General features: G+C 34.1%; 1 protein-coding gene across 1 annotated transcript; it reads right to left on the reverse strand.

Moving 5' to 3' along the window:
• Positions 1 to 20541: 20541 nt before the first annotated feature.
• Positions 20542 to 22676, reverse strand: LOC145166832 (2-alkenal reductase (NADP(+)-dependent)-like). Its single transcript, XM_079085871.1, has 5 exons — positions 22368 to 22676; positions 22003 to 22180; positions 21752 to 21918; positions 21167 to 21249; positions 20542 to 21013 (listed from the first exon to the last, which is right to left on the reverse strand). The coding sequence occupies exons 1-5, from the start codon at positions 22599 to 22601 to the stop codon at positions 20632 to 20634; spliced, it is 1044 nt and encodes a 347-aa protein (XP_078941997.1). The 5' UTR covers positions 22602 to 22676; the 3' UTR covers positions 20542 to 20631.
• Positions 22677 to 25626: the final 2950 nt, after the last annotated feature.

The following is a 25626-nucleotide window of genomic DNA, read 5'->3' on the forward strand; positions in this document are numbered from 1 at the left end:
AAAAATTCACTTTTACGTTACGCAGAGCCGTGTCGGTTTAATCGCGAAACTTCAACGGTCATAACTTCTTTGTTATAAGTCGGATTTCGGCGTTCTTTATATGTATGGACTCCTTGTGACATATAATATAACTTTGGTTAATATTATTTATCCTAAATAATCTTCTATCAAAAAAATCATTTTTAACGCTTATTACCTCTAGATTGACTAGCCCGAATCTGCGGACTTTACACAACACTATAGATTAAGATATACAGGTCAAAACTAAAATGTGTTTCTTAGTGGGAAAATCGTGTGGATAATTATGTCGTGATAGGTGGAGGAATTCTAGTGAGCTCGATCTTTATGAAAGGAGTTTTACATTCTTTTGGATGAAAACTCAATTTGTATCTTCACATTCTATGTTTTTCCTCATTTATCATCTAGGTAAAACTTACAAACAAGTACGATTATCTTCTATGAATTCATAAATATATTTGTATTAAAATCTCAATTTTTTGTTTCGAAACATGCAACCTAAGCCCTAATATCCAAACCTATAACTTAGCAAATTTGAAGTTCAAATTTTTAAATCAAACATACTTGTTGTAAAGTTTTCCCATTATTAGAATCATAAATTCGACCACCAATAACACGAAACCTTGGATTCTTGGTTTATTTCAATCGTTGCAAAACTGCATTATCAAACATTTTGGCGGCTTCGTTTCCCCCACCCCAGCATAGCCGGTTAGCATCTTCCTCTCGTTATTCTTTTCCCCATGATTAAACACCACGGTTCCATAAGCGAGTTCAGAACAATCCCCGCAACCAAAGATTTGGATCCGAACCTTCTCCCAACTCCGAACTCAGCTCCGAACTCAGTGAGCATGAAGATTAAGCAAATTAGTTTTTTAAATCGAGTTGAGCTTTGGCAAGGATCCTAACACCATCCTTAACACTATATTTTACATTGTACTTAGAATTATAATGTAAAAGATAATATAAACATTAAATTTTTCCAACCCATTAAATTATATTTAACACTAAAAGTAATATTATACTTTTCTCTATCTAGGTTTCATAATTTTACAAAAACAACCCTTATGTTTATCAATTTTTATAAACTTGACTAATATATTTTATTATAGATGTTTAATAAATTATCTTATCAATAACTTCTAACCAAAAGAAATCATCCATCCATATATAATTAGTTATTATATTATTGAAACAACGGTTTTATTAAATAAAACAAAGTTACGTTTAACACACATCTAAATAAATATTACACAAGCATTTTAATTTCTAAGATCATAATATATGTCACTTGTGGGTACCGAAATAACGTTGTGGAAGAAAATGTGGAGTATGTTTTTTGCTTCAAATGTAGAATGTTAGAGAAGCGCTTTGTGTATGCATCCGGCTGGTGGATGATGGCGGTTATAATAGGATACAAACGAAATTATTAAATTAAAGAGAAAGGCAGCAAAATTAACAAACTTTAAGAAATTTTTAAAAAGAAAGGCACAAGAATTGACAAACTTTAACAAATTTTGGATCAATTATGTAACCAACAAAAATAAATTGTGTCTAAGCTCTACTTAAAAGTAATATATATATATATATATATATATATATATATATATATATATATATATATATATATATATATATATAAAATAAGATTGTAATACATATCAATTGTATATTTTATTTCGGTACCTATAGCATTTTAAATTATTAAATATGATAACACAACTAACGTAATTAAATAAAACATACAATTGTATAAAAACAAAAAATAACTACGTTCAAGTTGAAGGACCGAATTATACAAATGAAACTTTGACACTATATTTAGTGTTACAATATTCACTAACATTACCTATAATGTTAGGTATAGTGCAAGATTGGAGCATTATAATGTAATTTTTAGTCTAAAAAGACCTTTTATGTAGGGTTGGAGATGTCATAATTGTTTTGAAGTTTGAACTAAATGGAGAAATATTTTAGATTAGAGTAAGTTACAGATTTGGTCCTTTGGTTTACACCAGGCTATACATTTGGTCCAGCTTTAGGAATTTGATATATTTGGCCTTTGTGGTTTCCAAATCTTGCACGACACGTCCCTAAAATTGTTACAACTCATATACAAAATTACATAAATGGTTCATTTGGTTTACCAAATGTCAGAAACCTAGTCCTAGCTAGTTTTTTTTAAACGAATGATCCCTATGATCTCAACTACGTAAAATGACATCTTTACCCTTTTTCTAAGAGTAAGTTACATGACTAGTCCCTATGGGTTGAAGGTAATTTGAGTGTTTGGTCCTTAACTTGTTTTTTTAACTCGGATCGTCCCTACTATACGTTTTTATTGTGTCTCTTGGTCCCTCCCGCACATAAAAAGACCATACCACCCTTCCCTATTTATTAATTTTACTTATTTATTTATTCTTTATATATTGCCCTTCTTTATTTATTTATTTATTTATTTATTCTTTATATATTATTTTCCTTTTTTTAATTTATTACACTCCCACTTCCAACAACCACCAAACTCATCACCAGCACCGCCTTCAACTCCAACAACCACCAACAGAACCAAATAAAAATCGATATGAAATCGAAGCTCAAAACCAAACCTGAAATAAAAAACAATAAGAAAATGTGAAATCAAAAGCTTAGAAGCAAACAAAAATCAAACATGACACCATAGCTAAAAACTAAACATGTAATTTAACTTGAAATCAACACTTAAAATCAAACCTGAATAAACCTCAAAAACCTAAACATAATCAAACCTCAAAAACCATAATCGATAGACAATGTTGACCTATTCAGCTATGAGAAAAAGATCTTCATTTGATTTTAAGATGAGGATGACACTAAAGAGGCTCGTTAGGGCTACCTGAACAAAGAAATCATCTGTCACGCCGGCAAGTTTGTCATTACAGTACCGATCTGTCAAGCAGATATACTCTGCAACACAGCGGAAAGGTGTGTTTCGGCAGATAACCGGTCACATGAGGTTGCATACGTGACGGAGAGTCATCGGCGACGTGTTTTCTTTAGGTTACAAACGGTGGAGGGGGATCTGGTGTTGTTGTCGGATGTGATTTTGGTATCAACTGATATAGGGTTCTTATGGATGAAGAGAGAGATAGAGAGGGATATATATATATATATATATATATATATATATATATATATTGATATCCCAAATCTACCCATACTTCCTCCCCCCCCCCCTCTATATATATATATATATATATATATATATATATATATATATATATATATATAGAGAGAGAGAGAGAGAGAGGGAGAGAGGGAGAGAGAGAGAGAGGGGAGTAGGGGTAGATTTGGGATATCACAATGATGTACAAAAACGCTCATTGTGTATAATGTAGTTGTACATTTGTACACTTGCTTTAGTTAGTTGTACCTTGATGATTTTTTTATTAGTTTTATATTAATATAAAAACAAATAAATATTATAAAAAAAATTTTAAAAAATATGAAAGATAATACTAAGGGAAAAATAGTCATTTCATGTCTATTAAGGACCAAAATAAAAAAAAAATCCTAACTTTAAGGACTTTCCGAGTGAAAAAAAAGAGTTAGGGAACAAACGCGTAAGTTACCTAAAACAATAGGGACCAGGGGTGTAATTTAATCTTTTTGTAATTTCTTTTATCTTTTTTATTATAATTAAAAAAAATAAAATATTATAAAATAACACTCAATTACCCCACCTCCACATTCACCCCATCTTACATAACACTTTATTACCCTACCTCTACCTTCACTCCATCTCACATTATACCTACACTACCGTACCTTCTTCTACATAAGTTCCTCCATATATTTCTCTCCCCTCTTATCTATCTCCACACCTTTCTCTTGAATTCCAGTTTTCGATTGATGACCGACACCAATAAACTCTCCATCCCCAACACTATTGATTTCGGCAAGGATTCTAATTGTTCTAAACAAGATATGCTAATTCTAACTCATTTGAGGGAATGAAAGAATGGGGCTACCATTTTTCGGTAATGAATCAATCATGAAAACTCTTCTGTGAGGTCAATTTCAAGGTGGGAGATGCATATGTCGTTGAGACAAAACCCTAGTTTTCACATGTTTTAGAAGCAATCTCAACGTTACAAATTTTGTGTGGCCTAGGAAAGTTGAGGAGATAGGATCTATAATGAGTCATAAATTCTTGTTTGGTGGAATAAGTACCGGAGTTGGTAACTTGAGCATATATTTTCTCGCAAGATAGAGCTAATCAGAGCAAATATCCCCGCTCTTTATCTTTCTCTCTTCGTAGAACACATCAAACCCCTCTCTATCTTCCTTTTGATTTACATCGGTAAAACATGTAGTGTTAGATTTTGAAGTCTTAAGAATATCAATTTACTTGGATATTTCTAGGATCATGATTGCAATCACTTTCCAAAATCTTTGATTTTGACCCTATAGCCTGGGGGTATCACGAAATCAGATTTGGGATAATCCAAAGAATTTTAATATAGAAGTCAGGCCACTTCTAAATCAAAAACACAGAAAAGTACCTTGTTGTTTTGTGTTCTTGAGAGATAGATCAAATCAAAGTATGATTTTCGTGTATATATGTTCCAACCCGTTTTATGGAACCAGAAAGTGTTCTAATACAAGAGGGAAAGTAGATAAACAAAAGTTGCATGCTTTTTTGCGCCAAAAATGTTGGCTATTAAGACATCATCATGACCCCGCTAGGGGCGCTGCCCCTAGACCTCGCCAGGGTGCAACCCCTTGGAACCCTACACCCAGGGGCGCTGCCCTCGGACCCCCATATTGCCGAGTTCACATTTATCACTCTGAGTGTGCACTCCACACCTCCTATTCACCCCACCTTACATAACACTTTATTACCCTACCTCTACCTTTACCCCATATCACATTATACCTACAATACCGTACCTTCTTCTGCATAAGTTCCTCCATATATTTCTCTCCCATCTTATCTATCTCCACACCTTTCTCTTGAATTCTAGTTTTCAATTGATGACCGACACCAATAAACTCTCGATCCCCAACGCTATTGATTTCGGCAAGGATTCTAATTGTTCTAAATAAGATATGTTAATTCTAACTCATTTGAGGGAATGAAAGAATGGGGCTACCATTTTTCGGTAATGAATCGATCATGAAAACTCTTCTGTGAGGTTAATTTCAAGGTGGGAGATGCAGATGTCGTTGAGACAAAACCCTAGTTTTCACATGTTTTAGAAGCAATCTCAACGTTACAAATTTTGTGTGGCCTAGGAAAGTTGAGGACATTGGATCTATAATGAGTCATAAATCTTGTTTGGTGGAATAAGTACCAGAGTTGGTAACTTGAGCATATATTTTCTGGCAAGATAGAGCTAATCAGAGCAAATATCCCCGCTCTTTATCTTTCTCTCTTGGTAGAACACATCAAACCCCTCTCTATCTTCCTTTTGATTTACATCGGTAAAACATGTAGTGTTAGATTTTGAAGTCTTAAGAATATCAATTTACTTGGATATTTCTAGGATCGTGATTGCAATCACTTTCCAAAATCTTTGATTTTGACCCTATAGCCTGGGGGTATCACGAAATCAGATTTGGGATAATCCAAAGAATATTAATATAGAAGTCAGGCCACTTCTAAATCAAAAACACAGAAAAGTACCTTGTTGTTTTGTGTTCTTGAGAGATAGATCAAATCAAAGTATGATTTTCGTGTATATATGTTCCAACCCGTTTTATGGAACCAGAAAGTGTTCTAATACAAGAGGGAAAGTAGTTAAACAAAAGTTGCATGCTTTTTTGCGCCAAAAATGTTGGTTATTAAGACATCATCATGACCGCGCTAGGGGCGCTGCCCCTAGACCTCGCCAGGGCGCAACCCCTTGGAACCCTACACCCAGGGGCGCTGCCCTCGGACCCCCATATTGCCGAGTTCACATTTATCACTCCGAGTGTGCACTCCACACCTCCTATTCACCCCACCTTACATAACACTTTATTACCCTACCTCTACCTTCACCCCATATCACATTATACCTACACTACCGTACCTTCTTCTGCATAAGTTCCTCCATATATTTCTCTCCCCTCTTATCTATCTCCACACTTTTCTCTTGAATTCCAGTTTTCAATTGATGACCGACACCAATAAACTCTCCATCCCCAACGCTATTGATTTCGGCAAGGATTATAATTGTTCTAAATAAGATATGCTAATTCTAACTCATTTGAGGGAATGAAAGAATGGGGCTACCATTTTTCGGTAATGAATCGATCATGAAAACTCTTCTGTGAGGTTAATTTCAAGGTGGGAGATGCAGATGTCGTTGAGACAAAACCCTAGTTTTCACATGTTTTAGAAGCAATCTCAACGTTACAAATTTTGTGTGGCCTAGGAAAGTTGAGGACATTGGATCTATAATGAGTCATAAATCTTGTTTGGTGGAATAAGTACCGGAGTTGGTAACTTGAGCATATATTTTCTGGCAAGATAGAGCTAATCAGAGCAAATATCCCCGCTCTTTATCTTTCTCTCTTGGTAGAACACATCAAACCCCTCTCTATCTTCCTTTTGATTTACATCGGTAAAACATGTAGTGTTAGATTTTGAAGTCTTAAGAATATCAATTTACTTGGATATTTCTAGGATCGTGATTGCAATCACTTTCCAAAATCTTTGATTTTGACCCTATAGCCTGGGGGTATCACGAAATCAGATTTGGGATAATCCAAAGAATTTCAATATAGAAGTCAGGCCACTTCTAAATCAAAAAAATAGAAAAGTACCTTGTTGTTTTGTGTTCTTGAGAGATAGATCAAATCAAAGTATGATTCTCGTGTATATATGTTCCAACCCGTTTTATGGAACTAGAAAGTGTTATTATACAAGAGGGAAAGTAATTAAACAAACGTTGCATGCTTTTTTGCGCCAAAAATGTTGGTTATTAAGACATCATCATGACCCCGCTAGGGGCGCTGCCCCTAGACCTCGCGAGGGGCGCAACCCCTTGGAACCCTACACCCAGGGGCGCTGCCCCCGGACCCCCATATTCCCGAGTTCATATTTTTCAATCCGAGTGTGCACCCCACACCTCTTATCTCGGTTAGTAAGTGGATCTCAACCTATCTCATATTAATAATAATTACACCAAAAAATGTTGATAACACTAAAATCACCAACATGTAGCAAAACATAAATGTATAGTAGGTGGAAATGATTATGAAGTGATTTGGTTGATTGTCAAGTGGGAATGGTTGGAGAATCTGAGTGGCTTAACCTGTTTGTACCTAAATTAGAACACACATCGATGGTCCCAGTGACAAATTAATGCTTCTTTACCCTCACCTTCACCCTATCTTTATCAGAAAATCCCTAATCTCCACCATTAATCAATGCTTTTTCCTATGATTTGTACATGTGCGGAAATTGTGGGTTGTATATGGTTAGCAGTGGAAGTGTAGGTGGTGTATAGTGGTTTTGAAGATGGAAATCAGGTGACCAATGGATGATGACGAACCCTTGTGTAGATTATGATGCAGATAGATGATGGTGATGATAAAACAAATGAACATGATTGGAGATGGTGGTGGTCTTGGTGGTGTGAAAGTGATTACCTGATGGTGATGTTGGTGACGTCAAGAAAGTATGAAGGAGGTTGCATCTTGAGAAGGTGAGGAAGGGTGAGGAAAATGAGAGAAAGCATAAAGAAATGAGGAAGAAAGGAGTGGGGGTGAGGAGTACCAGATAGGGGTGGGGTGTGTGGTGTGTTTTTTTTCTTTTTTCTTTTTTTTTTGTAAATTGTATTTACACAAAACTATAGGCAAAAAGTATATAAAAGGGTAAAAATGTCTTTTTACATGGATCACGACCACCCATGTAAGTTTTAGAAACCACATGGTCCATATTTGTCAAAAAAAAATTAACGGGGATTGAGTTTATGACCATTGATAAACCAGATAGACTATTTATGTAGATTTGTCTGGTTAATATCTTTATGATAGGTATGAATGTGAAATGAAGAAATTTGACTTTTTTTTCTTTTTCTAATTATATATATTTTTTATTTGAATAACATTAAAAATAAATTTAACTAATAAACCCCACTCTTTAACTCTCAATCCTTTTCACACAATCTACCACCACAATTACCATATACCATCATATCCACCACTATGTACCACCACCACCATCATTTATCACCGCCACCACCGCCACTCTGCCATGCCAACCATCATATATCACCACCACAACCATCACCATATATCACAACCATAACCGGCTTCAAATGTTCAATTGAAGATAAAGAGTAATATAATCAAATGAAGTCAAAAAACAACTTATACATCAAAGAGATATATACTCAACAAATCCATACCAAATTCAAACTTGAACATGAATTCTATATACAAGCTAGGGTACGAAGATAAATCTGGTGGATGAGGGAAGTAGATGAGGACAATTGTGGTGGAGTGTTGTAAGGTATGTCGGGAACGTGAAGCTCCATTGATGGACTGAAGATAGGTTCCGGTAAATAATTATGGAGGTAAGGGGCAACAACGGAGGTGAGGGGGAGAAGCAGACGTGTGGGGTAGGCGGAGGTGGGTTCCGACAATGGGTTACGAAAGCTTGGGCGTTGAAGTTGTTGTCGTCATAGAAGTTGTTTCTGAAGACGAAGACGAATACATCAATGAGGTATTGTCAAAAAATGAGAAGAAAAATTTAAAAACAAAATAAGAAAAAACAAAACAGAAGTATTATCGTCATTTAATAGATACCCATACACACAACTGGACAAATAAATTTTTCTAAAGTTAGAACCATAAATGAAAATTGAGACTAACCATTCAGACCAAAACTGTAACTTACCCCTAATATCAATTTTAGCCATTTTTTTTTCTGAAAATGACAATTTTGCCCATTTAAACTTAGAGCATCAACAATATTAAAATTTGAGAGATTTCTCAAAAGTTTTTTCTATAACAAGCTTTTTAGTTTTGAAAAATGGTATTTATTGAAGCTCGGTAATTAACAAGTTCTATGATATTTCATAAATTACTATCAATTCATTCATTTATCTATTACACATTTATATGATTGGTATTATGGGGCTATAAGCTTATAATTATGGAAAACTCTAATATAGTACGATGTTTGCAAAACTTTTTTGGTTGGTGATGTGGCACCAAAAAACTTTTTGAACAAACTCTCTTATGATAAAAGTTCATAATATTAATAGGTGTTCGTGTATTCGATTCACCACATCTTACAAATAGTTCTCTAATCTTATAATCACAAATATTTTTATTGTAAGAATCCAAAATTTAGAGAAAGTTGACTTTTAGGCAAATATTGACGAAACAGGAAAAATGGTCGTTTATGAGAAAAAGATGAGAATATGAAGTTATGACTTCATGAAAATGGACAAGAAGAGTTTAAGTCACTAAGATGAGATTAGATGAGTAAGTTGAAGAGAACATGAGAAGATGCAGTTTTGGTCAAAAAGGTAAAATAGGAATGTTATGTTTTTTTGGGCCAAAATTGTGACTTCATAGATTAAGAACCACATTAAGTCAGTGAGAAATGACTTAGCAGAGTTGTAGAGTATGTTCCCACCTTCGTGTGGATATAAAGATCATAGAAAACGGATTAAAACGAAGAAGATATAAAGAAAATATCCCTAAACCTGCAATGAAATCAACTAAGCATTGTTGTCAAGCAGTTATCGTGGCGCAGTGAGTAGCATAGTATTAAAAGATCTCTTGATGAGATAAAGAGATAGTACTAGAATATCCCTAAACCTGCAATGAAAATATCCCTAATGAGTTAAGTACTAGAATAGTATTAAAAGATCTATTGATGAGATAAAGAGATAGTTGTCCATAGGGACAAGTGTTATGTGATGTGTCACATAACAAAGATAGAGTTGTAGAGAAAGATGGTTCCTTCATATACGAGAGGTAGATGTTCCTTCGAGGCAAAAGATAAAGCTTCCTTCAAGAACAAGATATAGAGAGATTCCTACGTGAATAAGAGTATGGTTCCTATGGGGAAAAGAGTATGGTACTTACGGTGACAAAGAGTATGATTCCTTCAGGAATGATATCATGTCCATGTGGGGAAAGAGATGATGATCTATTTTGGGATATCGATAGATGATGATCCCCTTCGGGATGTAGATAGTGTTGGATTAGTGTCTAAGCCCATAACTATTTTGGTATGTACTTGACCCGATTGTGAGCATGGTCCTTTTGGGTTGCCTTCACACTGGTGACTAGACAGGATGACTGTTGAGGAGAGAGGCTGGTTTATTGTTAAGAATAATAGATTGGGGTATAAATATGATTTGTTAATATATTATATGAATCATATATTAATTTGGAATCATATTATTAATTAGTATTTAATCAGAAATTAATTAGGAATTAATTTCGGGATTAAAGGAATTAATTAAAAGTACAGGGGCTGTTTTGTAATTATTTGATAGTTGAGACTTTGGGCTATTGGATCACCTTTCCTTAAGCCCTTGGACGAAAACTCCTAGATCCTTCTAGGTATTAATCACCTTATGGTTGTCTAACCCTAGAATTTCGAAATTTGCCTTGTCCCCATGATAAGATTCCCAAATTTTAGGGATTTGGATAATGCCATATCTTGTAATTATCCCTTAATTGTTTAAATAGATAATTAAAGATCTTTTGAATTATCCCATCCTAAATTTTCGAATTTTAGGGGATAAAGGGATTATGTTAAAATTAATTGTTTAATTTAATAGATTATCCTCCAAGATTTAATAATTTAAATTAATTGTTTAATTAAGATAATTATTAAATCAAAGTTTTAATATTTAAGATTTTAAAATTAAAAGGTTTTAATTTTCGAAAATTTTTAAATATGATTAATACCCTAGTATTTTGAAATGTTTAAAATACACCATTATACTATTATAATATTATAAGATTAATAATTATATATATGTATAAGATTAAGCTAGTCTTACCGTTAGTAGGCCTCATTCACGAAGCCGATCTATAAGGGGGGTATAAGGTTATGACCTATAAAATGGTCGTTTAATGGGTGTCCACTCTCACCCACCGCTTCCTTGATTGGTGGAGGGTCGTTAGCCGAACGGGTAGGATAGGGCAACTAATTCCTCATTAAAAGTATAATGATTAATAAAGTAACTAAATGTTTTTATTAAATTCTCAATCTTAGTTATTTTAGGCAAAAGTGAATTGATGCAATTCCATGAAATTACACTTTGTAACCTTGCTAAGACGTTAGTGGAGCGTGTGTGGTTAACCGGCACACTAATTGAGTTCTAAGCAAAGGTAGCAAAGGGTGACTCGATGTTTGTCATAGTTCGGTAGAGCGTGTGTGGTTAACCGGCACACCGAATAGGTGACTGTAACATTGGGGGCACCATGTATATTTGCATGGTTATTCACACCCTATTTTGTGATCCTCGGCATCCCAGTCACAAATCGAGGGGCATATCGAGATTTAAACATGCCATTGAAAAGTTCAATGAATCTCAAAAGATCTAGGAGTTTCAATACATTTAAAACTTAACCTTCTTTTCGTTTTTCACGGTAGAAATTGGTAAATCGTCATTTACCTACCTTTAAATGTTCTGCAAGTTGGATTACGGCATCCCTCTTCCAATTTGTAGGATATTGTGTTGGGTCCTAGCCTTAATATGTCATTTGGGTGTTTTATTAAGGACTCAATCAACTAAACTTGAATTTTCTCCCGTTTCATAGATGTCAAAGTCTGACAACTATGGTCTTCCTAAATCCGTTGGAAAAAGTTTTCCACGTGAAGATGATATTCCATGATTGGATTGTAAAAATGGAAATCATGTTTCACTTCCTCCACCTCCTCCTATAATTCTCCCTGACCCACGTGTTCAAAGATTTGAAAAGTTCAAAGTCACTCAAGCCCTATTGGCAAAAAGACACAAAGATGGAAAGTATGTGTGTGCACACGTCTTAAAGATGGAGTCACACATGGACAAGTTAAGGATGTTGGGTGTCGATGTCTCAAGGAATTTGGTTGTTGACTTGGTTCTTCAATCACTTCCTGAATCATATGGTAAGTTCGTTAGAGAGTACTATATGATGGACCACGTCATGACCCTTATTGATTTGACTTATTTGCTTATTGCTGCTGAATCAGAAATGATTTGGCGCACTGGTCGAGCAAATTTGTCTGATAAATCAATTTCCCATCCTTCTGTGGGAAATGGCAACATTGGAAGTCCAGAAAAGTTTTCTTTACGCAAGAGAAAGGCTGAGTCTGAGATAGTCCCATGTACCATTCCAGAAGAATCCATATGTTTCTGCTGCCAAAAGAAAGGGGCATTGGTTACGAAGCAGCCCTCACTACCTGAGAGATCTAAGAGATGGGAGAGTCAAGATGTATGACTCTGCTTCAGGTAAAATCCACTATCTAACTCTATTAAGTTCCTATTTGGAGATTCTTAATACATAATGTGATAAGATTATATTTCGATGTTTTGAAGGATCAAAGAAATGAAAGGAAGCTTAAAGGAAGGAGCGAGCTGAGTCTGATCGCGAAGAAATGGATTACGATCGCATTGATTCGATGATCGGATTTTTGAGCTGCTGCTTAGAGTTATGATAGATTGCTTAGGAATATGTAATAGCATAGTTTTCATTTGCATTGTAAGGATACATTTTTCCGCAATAAAATAAATTTTGATTTTGTCTTATTTATATTTCCTTGCAATGGCAATTGTGAAAATTGATGTTTGTGTATTTCTATTATAAATGGATGTGATTCTTAGTTATGTTATTTATGGTAGTGTCGTAATTTTCTAAGTAAGGAAAGATTCCCATCGCCCAAGTTTCAATTGGACAGAAGCTTGGAATCATATGATTTGAATCATGTGATGTATGGAAATCTTGGTACTTAGAAATTTTAAGGCTAATCCCTTGACAAAGATTCAAGTAAAGGACTAAGAGATCGAGTTCACATGTTGTGCACTGGTCAAGTCCACCATAAATAACAACAAGATTATTCATCATGATTTACTAAAAGTCTAGTAGACGTGATTATGCTTACATGATTAAGTGTAATTCTGAATCATTGAAAGTGTCAATGAATGGCAGAACGAATAAGAAGAATCAATTAGGCAGAAAGATAAAAGTTTTTCCAATCTAAGAAGAAGGGAGAGTGCTTTTGTATCATGTTTTATGATCGTCTTAAGAACCAAATTACAATTCATCCTCTAAGGACACCTTAGTGCACTAGTATGGCTAAGAAGAGGAGTCGGGAATTGTCCAAATGGGTTAAGTCAATAAGATGAATCGTACTTCGTTCCAAAATCAAGTCTTAGAGTCAAACTCCAAGATTGTGACTTGAGTGATATAATCTTAAGTAGGAATGTTCTTACTTTTGCATATTTTGGTAAGTTGTGATGTCTTGAATAAGACAAAGACTAACTAGTACCAAATTGCATGTAGGTTTGTCTTGATAAAGACACACACTAACTCTTGAGTATTTGTTTATCAAGAAATGTTTCTTGACAAGAGAATCTTATATGTCAAGAGGTCAGTGGGAGTCTAAATGATCTTGAAAAGGTTCAAGAACTAATCAAGAGTAAACCTATTATTAAACACTAGCACACGACTTGAGGCGTCTAACCTATCGTGTTGACAAATTCTTGTTTCTGTGTCATTCCAATTTGGTCAACTATGCATGTGAGTTCTATGAGTTCTCAATGGGTTGCATAGGGGCAAGGCACCTTGATCAATGGAAAGTACATTGAAAGGTAGGGGTGAGCTGCTCAATAACTTGGAAGCAATGGTGGGACCCTTGATGGCAAGAAATTAAGAATGGACAAGTTCGATCCATAAGAGTTTGGATTTGTCACAACAATTATCTTATGATTATGGTTATGACAAATTCACATGGATAGGAACACATACACCATAAAATCTAAGTGTCATAAGGTTTCTCTCCTTCATGAAAATGATTGTGAAGAAACGCTTTCACTAAGAAGATTTTAAGGAGATAGCAATCATGTAAATTGCATTCTTATATTCGATTATGATTACGACATCCCTCTTCATAGTTCGAATTGTGAGATTTGGCAATTAGTTTAAACATTTTAGACTTATTGTTATAAGTTCTAGAATTGTTTAAACACACATATGAGTTATCTAAGGAAAGGTGTATGGGTTTGGGAAGCTTAGATAAAGTCTTATGGAAGCATCTAGTATTAGAAATATGAACTTAAGAAATTCAATAAACATTGATTTCTAGAAGTTCAACTGATTTCTGAATACATGTCAGAGCTAGTGGGAGCATAAGTGTTATGTTGGCAAGAAGATAATCATCATGTTAGTGGGAGCATGATTATTATTTTAAGTGTTGCAAGTTAGCAATATTAATTATAGAAAACAAAAGTTTCAATTTGCAAAGTTGCAAAAGTTGAAAAGTTGTTTTGCTATAATTAAGAGAGAGAATATTATACTTCGTTTCGAAATCTAAGAGCTTAGATCGAGAGATTTTAATAAAATCTAGTCAAATATATGAATTGTGTTCTCAAAATTCGATTATGATTACGACATCCCTTTTCATAGTTCAAATTGTGAGAACATGACAAGTAGAAATATTATGGCAAAGGACTGGTAAAGTATCACGTCTTTATAAGACATTATGCTTCGTATTCCATACGCTTCGGGTATAGGATCGATCACATATGCTATAATATTTGATCGTTCTAAAATTTTCCAAATGCCTAGGGCATTAAGAGGGAAAAAGGATTGGAACCGATCATGACTAAATTTATTAAACAACTGTCAAAGGACAATCTAAGGTTCGCCAAAGATTGGTTGTGGGAAGTTGGAAGTGTAGTAAATGATGGACCATACCGACATTATTATAAATGGATAAGATTCTATTTAAAATGAGTTGTCATATGGCAAATATGGAAATGTTTTCATATGTGGGAGTTGGATAGATTAGAAACTTTTATGCAAGAAGAATGTTCAAAGGAATGTACTTTGAATGTGAGACTTCATATCTATGGAATTGTCTTGCAACAATCTCCAATAGATGACTTTGTAATTTCACTGGCAAAGTCTTTGTGGCTTTGGCGCTATGACATTACGAAAGGATCGTTGCATAAGATGTTAGAATCTAATATATTCTATAAGTGGTAAGAATTTGGTATTCTTACACTTATGGTAAGGATTGGGAATTGTGAAATGAGTGTGATTGAAAATGTTATTATACTATTTCACAAAGTAAGGACCATAGGTAAACATAGTGTGCATGCTAAGAGCATGGGACAATTATTGTCATAATTCAAGTAAGAAGTTGATTACCCGAAACAACAAATAATGAGTAATCAACATGGTGATTAAATAAAAGTGTTTTATTTACACTCAAAGGTTTGAGGCTATATAGTATTAATATTATTCTTGTGTTTCAATTTGCATGTTTTGACTTCCTGAATAATAAGATTATTCGAACGTTCCATAGTCGCTCATACTTTGGAAGTAGGTATGAAAGAAGATTGTCATGAATTGGTTTGTAGATTGTCTAAACTGTATTAAACATAGCAAAGGTTTGCTACAATGTTCATGAGTGCTTATGAATATGACTTGAGCATTTGATTAAACCCACACTCACTTGGATTGCTTCATGGATTTTATCACGAGTGATTAGTGAGACGATAATATCGTATATTCTTGAAACTGAGATGTGTGAGTTGTATCTTGCAAATCGGTTACACATTGATAATACGTAAACGAACCAGTAACTTGGTGTTATAAAACGTATTGTTGTGTGTGATTCGGTGAGTGAGTACAAGCGAGCATTGAGTCGAAGTTTATCTGTTCCTTTTACCCAATGTGGGGTAAAAGCGATATCTGTGGGCCCCTCGATGATTTGTTGATGACAAATGAAAGTGCTCGGCCGGGCCAGGACTAATTTGATTTATTCAATTAGTCAGTCGTCGTAAATCGGAAATCGGGAAACAACACATAGACTGAGAGAATGATTTTAATCCATGTCTCATGTTTATACGATATCTAGAATGGAGGAATATATGATCCCTTATCTAAAGGACTCGTATCTGATAAGATCAGAGTTGACAGCGGCTTTTGAAAGCTACGATTGCTGATCAGGATCTGAAGTCATACGTAGAATAGTTATTAGACTTATCCAAGTGGGAGACTGTTGGATTAATGTCTAAGCCCATAACTATTTTGGTATGTACTTGACCCGATTGTGAGCATGGTCCTTTTGGGTTGCCTTTACACTGGTGACTAGACAAGATGACTGTTGAGGAGAGAGGCTGGTTTATTGTTAAGAATAATAAATTGGGGTATAAATATGGTTTTTTAATATATTATATGAATAATATATTAATTTGGAGTCATATTATTAATTAGTATTTAATCAGAAATTAATTAGGAATTAATTTCGGGATTAAAGGAATTAACAGAAAGTACAGGGGCTGTTTTGTAATTATTTGATAGTTGAGACTTTGGGCTATTGGATCACCTTTATTAAGGCTTGAACGAAAATCCTAGAAGGATCTAGGAGTTTTCGTCCAAGGGCTTAAGGAAAGGAGTCCATGGACTTGCTTAGGCCCTAAGCTAAGGGATTAGGGTTTCCTCCTTGAAACCCTAGCTAGCCTCAAGTATAAATAGCACCCTAAGGCACTAGAATTCGGCCACCCCCCTTGGGAAAACCCTACTAGAGCCGAATTTTGGAGCTTAGTACCCTTCCTCCTCTCTCTCATATTCATCCTCTCACTCAAAGTCTGTTTGTGAGCAATTAGAGGTACTACACTTGTGGTACTTGCTTTCAAGAGCTAATGAAACTCAAGGAATTAGTTGTTATTACTATATAACAACAAAAGGTATGTATTCTATTCTCCTATGTCAATTTCGAAAATAGTAGATGCATGCTAGGTTTCCTTTTGTGTTCATAAAGTTGTATGTCTAATAGTGAAAACATAGATCCAATTAGGGTTGCATGCACACATAGGATTGTTTGTATAAAACCCATCAGATAGATGGTTCTTGCGGGAATCCAGAATGTGTATAGTTAGATAAGACAGAGAAAGGTTCCTTGAGAGGAACAAGATAAGTTAGTTCTTTGTAAGAAATTAGATACAATCCAAAAGGGATTAAGAGTAAGGAATCCGTTAGAGATTCAAAAGAAGAAGAAAGATTAAGGATCCACGAGGGATCATAAGAGAGAGAGAGAGAGAGAGAGAGAGAGAGAGAGAGAGGTAAGACCGGATGACGGTACTCGACAATGTTAGTTGGTTGTTGTTTCCCTTAGAAGATAATTGAGATTAGAGTATGAGATGTGATTGTTGGCTCTAGAGGGGAAAATAATATTGAGGCATTAGAGAAAAAACAGAACAAAGAAGGGATAGATTAGAGAAGAGAACATAGCAGAGAATAAATATAGTAGAGAAGAGAACAAAACAAAGAAGAGATGGAACAAAGAAGAGACGGAGTAGAGAAGATACAAAGTTAGAGACAGGGATAAAGTATGTACAAAGTATGAGTTGAGCCTGATAAGAGGCTAAGAAAGAGTAAGATATAGATAAGAGAATAGTACGAGAAACAGAGTAGATGCCAGATGAAGAGATAGATGAAATGAGAAAGAGTAGAAAGAAAGATAAAAGAGATTGATGAAAAAGGAAAGAATAGCAGTGTATGCTATTAGAAAAAGAGACTAGATTGGAGTGCAAGAGAAATAAAAGAAGAGAATGAAAGAGTAGATGAAAAATATTATAAATAATAACTCACCAGACATGTTTGTCTCATGTAGTAGAGATTTTATGTTCTGTAGATTCATGTAGCAGCAGTCATGGTAGCAGAAGAGAAGACATGAGCATAAGAACAAGAAACATATAGTAGGATACTATTTGTGTATTTCCTTATTGTTCTTTTATAATGAAATTTTATTGTAACCCGTGATTATTGTCTGAGATATAAAATGTTTTATTTTTATGAGTTAATAGAATTCTGTAAATGTTTAGAAATAACTCTGATAATCCCATTAGATGTATGTATAGAAAATTCGGATCGTTACATTCATAATTTACGAATATCTTTTTTTTTTCCCCTGTATTCTTGTGATATCGTCGCAAATTTCCGACTATATTTATATTTTCGTCTCAAATTAAATTGTATGGAGTTCTTGCTTTTTAAAAATTCTTTTAATGTTTTAATAATATCATCTTTTCAAAATTTTAATTTTTGAAAAAAAAAATGACATTGGTTTCAACAATCATTCTAGGAAATTTTCGTTAAAAAAAAAGACACACGCATTGTTGTTGCAATAGTGGCTACTAATACATAAGCCTTCATTATTTAAGCAGATTAGTTTGTATCTAATTACTATTAGAGTAGTCTAGCAACTAGAAGAGTGACAAGAGTCCTAATCTACTAAGGTTCCATTGTGTATACACATATCTTATATTTATTAATGAGAGACAACTCAAAAAATAGGTTCTTAAAATATTTTTAGACCAGTAGATCATAGAACAATTGGGCTATGCAATTATTGTCACTTGAGCCTTTGAATCGCGGCCCAATATACTTTTGAAATAGTCGTCAATCGTCACCTATAAAACTTCCGATTCGTTTTCTTACGACTTCCGACTTCCGAAGTTCTAATTTTGATTCTTATCAAACTAATTAGAGCATATATAATAGGGGAGTTTTTCCTTTAACATCATGACGTGTATTCCTTCGTAATAAAAAAGTTTTTTTAATTTGATATTTTACTAGTTGTGAAATTCGTATGCTATACAGGTTGGGCGAAACAAAAAATTAAATATGAAGGTTTAACCCAAAACTTAAAATTTTAAATTTTAAATTTTAAATTTTAAATTTGAATTTAAAAGGAAACATATTAAATACAATATATGATGTGTAAATGTGATGTGTTAATTAAAAAAGATTTAAAAAAAATGAGAAAATGACAAATGGAAAAAAGTATTTGTTCAAAATAACAACAAAATGACATGTAACAAAAGGAATGAGAGTGTGACATGTGACAAAAATATGTTAGAGTAGATTTTTTGTTTGTCTTTTTTCCATTTGTAATTGGTTGAAAAACTATAAAAGCTCCACGCTCAACGGAAAACTTTGTTAATTTAACAAACTCCTTCACAAAACCTTAGATTAAAAAGGCTTATCCAATAGCTTTTTTATTTTTTAAAAGATTTTTAGGAAGAAAAAACTTATAAAAAAATTCTTGTTGCGATGCTTTTGGGTTAATGGTGTGTCAATGACATGTATTAAAAACAGTGTGAAACTCTTTTATTGTGAATGTTCTAGCTTTTCTAATTATCGTATGAGTCTTATATGTTTTCAACCGAATATAAATTAACAACCATAAAAAACAAATGATAAAGTTTCCATATTGTTAAAACATTAATGAGTATTTTTCATGTAAGGCCTTTTGAAAAAAATAAACAACTCTAGTAAATAACTTTTTTTTATTGTGGATGATAAATTAATATATTTAAGACAATATTATTGTAACAATGTCTGGTCCATATTGTTTATATATATATATATATATATATATATATATATATATATATAGAGGTCAATGCTACAGTCAATAAAGGAGTATATAGGGGAGCTAGTCCTTGGTCGCTACTACTAAGAGCTGTGTTTGGGATTGCTTTTAAAATAGCTTTTTGATTTTTATTTTTTTCAAAAAGTTAAAAAATTTCAAAAGATGTTTGAGAATTAAAAAAGAACTTTTCAAAATAATTTTTAGCTAAGAAGAAAAATGGATTTTCCAAAAGTCATGAAATTGTAACTTTTTATGACTTTTGGCATTTTAAAAGATAAAAGACATTCAAAAGTTAAAAGATATCATCCAAACATTTTTTCAAAACAACTTTTAACTTTTACCTCTTAAAAGAACTTTTAAAGATATCATCCAAACATTTTTTCAAAACAACTTTTAACTTTTACCTCTTAAAAGAACTTTTATAGAAAGAACTTTTAGGTTTAAAAAGTATTCCCAAAAGCGATGCAACTTATCTTTTTAAAATGGAGACTCTGAAGCCGGTTTGATATATTTTAGGTTATAAGTTTTAACAATTTATATATTTTTTGATAGAAATATAAAGAAATGGCAAATTTGGCCCTTTTAGTGAGCAAGTTTTACTAATTTGATTTGAAGGCAATCTCATATTTTACAAACATTCAAGGAAACTCATTAGATGGTAACAATCTTAGGGACACCACATGCAACTTTTCGAAACCATAAGGATGGGCCACAACAATATTTAAAAACTTGGACTCAAATTAGTGTCTACTAAAAAAATCAAAACTGTAATTTACTCTATAAATAAGTTTCGCTTATCCACTAGTCACATCACATGAAACAATATATTTCTAATATATTTCTATTAACGCTATTCATAAATTTCAATAATCTACTAATCACATCAGAGGGAAACATACATTTCCATTGGTGTTATTTAATGCTAGACATCATTTATAACATATCTAAAACACTTAGTATAACTTATTCATATTAAAAAAAAACAACTTTAGTACAAAAAAAAAAAATAACAAAAGAGTGGCTCAGTTGTGGGCCACAGCTACAACTTGTTTTCCAACATTTTTGCCAGAAAACAAGCCAATGAGAGCTGCTGGGGCATTCTCAATGCCTTCAGCAGTGTGCTCGAGATACTCAATCTTTCCTTCTCGAATGAGAGGAAAAATTAAATCATAAAACTTAGGATACAAATGAAGGAAATCATAAAATGTAAACCCTAGAATTTTAAGACGTTTGAAAAAGACATGTTGGAGGTTGTACACGCCTTCGGGTTGATCAAGTTTGTTGTATTGCGATATCATCCCACAAGAAGCAATACGCCCATGAAGCCTCATGTTTGGAAGCACCGCATCGAGCATCTTCCCCCCAACATTGTCAAAGTAAATATCAATACCTTCTGGAAAATACCTACAAAGACAACAATTAAAAAAGTTAGTATAATTGATTTCACTTTAATATTTGACAAATGTTTGAATCTTAACATTTTCAATTAGTGAAAATCAAATCCAATATGGATTTTGCTCTTATAGTTTTTTTTAATAGAATGCACGAAAACCGAACCTTTTCAATGTTGCTTTGAGGTTCTCTTCTTCTTTGTAGTTGAAACCCTCATCGAATCCAAATTTGTTCTTAAGTAAATCAACCTTGTAATACAAATGAAATATTAAAAATGTAAAACGTATAACAAGAGAAAAGGAAAAAAGAGAGAGAATTATGGCATTTTGACAAATTATTGCACATTTAACTAGCATCGAATATGACATTTTGACACTATTTGTTTTTCAAAAATAACTGTTTCTCACAGGATGCTCCAAGAAATATTCTTGGCCTTACAATGAACATTTCTCATGACACCCTCACAACGATTATTTTATAAAAATAACTACATTTCGTAGTACCAAAATACCATATTGTATGCTACTTTATATATACAAAAGTTTTTTTTTTTTTTTTTTTAAATAACTAAAAATGGTCAAGATTCAAGAACACATGGTCCTCCACTCCTCCCTCATTTTCCATTCCATGTAAAACTGCAAAACGACTTCGTTTTACAGGACTTTCCTTATTTTGTAGTACCCTCATTTTGCAAGGTCAACATTGCAAAACGACATCGTTTTACACATTTATGAGCTAGTAATAGTCAACCTTTTCTTTAGATCCAGCACTTCCGACAACATAACAGCCAGCAAGTTTCGCGAACTGCCCGACGATATGCCCGATGGCTCCCGAAGCTGCTGACACGAAGAAATACTCTCCTTTCTTCGCAGAACAAAACTCGTAAAAACCAACATATGCAGTCATTCCCGCCATACCTAAACAACCCCAGATTCACAATTCGTAAGAAATTCGAACAGAAATATCAAATATTATGCAGATAGATGCTTCGATCGACATACCCAGGATTCCTGTATAGTATGAAAGAGGAACATCTGTGTTATGGATCTTTGTTAGGAACTGTGGATCTCGAATCACGCTGTATTCTTCCCAGTTAATGTGTCCGGTGATGTAGTCGCCTTTTTTGAAGTCAGGGTGAGTCGAATCCACGATCTTTGATACTCCGACTCCGACTAGAGGCTAGAAAACGAATTGGGTTTATCGATACATCAGATCATAATCAAATCAAATGATTATATGATCGATTCAACGGAATTCGAAGTCAATCAATCAACCACAGAACTCGAACTCATATACTTTTTTAATCAAATTGGATCATTGGGTTACGGATCGAACTATGAGAAAACGAATTAAAAAGGGGACATACCGAACCAGGAGTGAAGGAATCCATGTAGGCTCCTTCGTATGTCTCTGTCATGCGATTCCTCATCATCGGATCGCAGGAGAGGTACAGATTCTTTGTTAAAATCGAGCCGGGTTCATTCTTGGGTAGCTCCAGATTGATGGTGGCATCAGAAGTCACCACCATATCGGATTCTTTGGGGAATCCATCGACGTAGTTTTTCAGTAGCACCTGCTTGTTTCTCACCATTTCGGCCATTTTTATGATTCAGAGGGTTTTACTTTTACATTTTCGTGAAGATGATGGTGATTGTATTTATGACAACTTTGGTCTTCTTTGGACTGTTTGACTTTTCTATTTATTTTCAAAAGTTTGCATCCCTAAAAAGTCGTAGTGGATCATAAAAAAATCAGTTATTTACTAAAATCACATTAAAAAAATGCAGTGTGTCATTTTTTTAATATATCCAAATTCCAAAGGATCAATTAAATCGTAAAAATCAATGGGCTTCTAGTCAAACCGTATCGGATGATGTCTTCTTTCCCTGAAGTTGAGGGTTCAAGTCTCGTCATAGACATAAACGGATTTAAAGAATAATTTAAGACTAGATTAGTTTTGCCGCAAAAAATACATTATGTATTAGCAAGAGTTATACAAACTAAAACCGTTAGAAGTTTAAATAACCTTATAATTTGTGAGAACCATTTATGAGAGATACAACTAGTAACAAAAATCTACAATAAAATTTGAAAAATATAAGGTTAAAATGAGTGGTGTCATGGTTGTCACACTAAAATTCGTACCACGTAGATGAGTTGGGATCGATGTGGTATGATGGGTATAATCTTGATGCTGGAAGATTGAGATTAATAAAGTATTTACACGTTTATATTTTATGCTCTAGTTAATAATTTTATTATTTATAAATGGTACTATAGTTTGACTAACTCTATGGAGTTAGAAGAATGAGTCACTAAATGTAACGGGTTTTTAATTGTAGCAGTAGTTTAATGTCTACTTTCTAGCTTGCATTTTTTTTTCAAAGGCTATATATAGTCTTTCGTTATATGAATAAAGTGTGTGCACAGATTTAGTACATGCCCTCTTCTTTTCGCTTCTTATTTAATTCGAAAGGTCTCTTGTCTTTTGTCTTCATATTTGTGCAATAAACAAAGAGGCAGTAAGTTAAGCTTTATACTCTACATTTGGTATCAGAGCAACCTGGTTCAAAGCAAGAAAGAGAAGATGAAAGCAAGAAGTTTGGTGATATGAAGATCGATTGATTTAGTAACGATCCAAAAACAGTACTAAAATTTTTCATTTAAAAACCATTAATTTTCATTCATTGATTGTACCAAAAGGCATCATTCATTACAGTATTCCAAAACATTAGAGTACAAATACATCAAGTGCGGAAATCATATGGGGAGGATGTTGTGTCATCACGTCGGACCCTTCTCTTTTGAACTGGAAGTACCTAAAACCATAAACATAAACTGTAAGCAAAAGCTTAGTGAGCTTCCCAAATTACCAGATACAACATACATATAATATAACAGCACGTGGCTATGTCAGCTATAAACCCTCGGGTCCATATCAACCCAAAATAACAGCAAATAGCTGTGACGGGTCCGAATCAACCCCCGAGTTCGTATCAACTTCGAGTTCGTAAAGACTTCGAGCCCAATTAGCTCAATACATAAATCATACAAGAACATCATAGAAAATCATACGATAACATACAGTTTCTACTCAAAGAATACAGTGGGTTGCCCTTGGTGCCTTCGACCCACTTATGGTGGTAAGAAAGACTCACCTCACAGACAGACGCAAAGCTGAACTGACATACTGCTCTGAAACCCACGCTACTGGTCACCTTTACGAATAACAGTAACCAAAAGTCAGACTACCATTCAAACACCTAAAATACCCCTAGGTCAAACCCTAGTCAAAATCCATGTCAAAGTCAACTGAGTTAACCAGTCTGACTAAGTCAGTACGCGGGGCATACTCCTCGTGTACGTGGGGCGTGCTTCACAGTTGAAAAAGGATCGGGGATCTGAACTTGTACGCGCATCGTACCCCTCGGTACGCCCAGCGTATGCGACTGCTCACCACACCTCTTATTAACTGCTTAATCCTTTAAGTACTTATGTCCAAACTTCAGATCTAGGTAACAAAAGATGTTATTAACCATAAAGTTTCCAACTTTATGGTCTAGTATGGCTATTGAGTCCTTAAATCCATAAACCCTAGTCTTTTAACCTATTAAGACCATCTAGCACTTGCATGGAGAGAAACTAGTTACCCAACACCCAACTTTAAGGACGTTGGTCATGCAAGACCATAAAGTTGGAAAGTTTATGGTCAAGGACAAAATTTGGGACATGGATCTGTAATTTGGATGTAAGGGCTAAAGTATTAAGCACTTTATGAGTTGGGAAAGCATTCAACTGCGTATGATGGGCGTACCAGATAGTACGTCGTGCGTACGCGGTCAACTCCCCGTATCTGGTCAGTGAGTGAGTACGCCCCGCGTACATCGGAGTAAGCCCCGCGTACTGATAGTTTTTGAGCATTCTAACACTCCTATGGTGTGCATGCAACCCTATGTGCTTTGGATCTATGTTTTCACTATTATACATGCAAATATTCAATATTCGAAAGCATCATCCTAACTAGCATATTATGGAGCAAATATACTATAAAAGACTAGTTAGATGACATACCTTTTGATGGAGCTTGAAGTCTTGAACATTTAAGAGCTTAGTGCCCCAAGTGTTGCACCTCAAATGGTTCACACAACACCACCAACAATTGGAATAACTTGAGAAGAAGGTTATTTGGTTCACACTTATGAAATTCGGCCCTTGCCTTCTTTTGTGTATGCACTAGTGCCATTTCATGAACCATGGGGTCCTTTATATAGTGTGGCTCATTTAGGGTTACACCATGTAACTCATGACTTTCCATTTCCTTCATGATCCATGAGTTTTAACCTCCATGGAGTATCCATGGGTTACCACATGGGTTAATCCCAACATGAAGGACAATGGATCACAAGCCCACATATATAAGAATGAATGATTTGCATAATCAATCCCCATATATTTAATTAGTCTCTTTTTATCACAAAATTAATTCCAAATTAATTCTTGATCAATACTAGTTAAATAATATGATTTCATATTAATATATTAGAACTTATAATATATTAATATAAATCATAAATAACCTTTTTCTCATTTTGTCTATCCAATTGTTCCGATGCCATGCAACCCAA

Source organism: Lactuca virosa, chromosome 3 (assembly GCF_052849685.1).
Source record: "Lactuca virosa cultivar CGN04683 chromosome 3, Lactuca_virosa_CGN04683_v6, whole genome shotgun sequence".
Taxonomy (NCBI): Eukaryota; Viridiplantae; Streptophyta; class Magnoliopsida; order Asterales; family Asteraceae; genus Lactuca; species Lactuca virosa.

What these genes read in the sequence shown, in the direction of transcription:
- LOC145166832 (XM_079085871.1), bottom strand. Translation starts at nt 22,601, where the DNA reads ATGGCCGAAATGGTGAGAAACAAGCAGGTGCTACTGAAAAACTACGTC. An exon ending in ATTCCTTCACTCCTGGTTCG is followed by an intron (nt 22,181 to 22,367) that starts GTATGTCCCCTT and finishes TTCGTTTTCTAG; the next exon opens with CCTCTAGTCGGAGTCGGAGT. An exon ending in GTGCTGGATCTAAAGAAAAG is followed by an intron (nt 21,250 to 21,751) that starts GTTGACTATTAC and finishes TTGTATTACAAG; the next exon opens with GTTGATTTACTTAAGAACAA.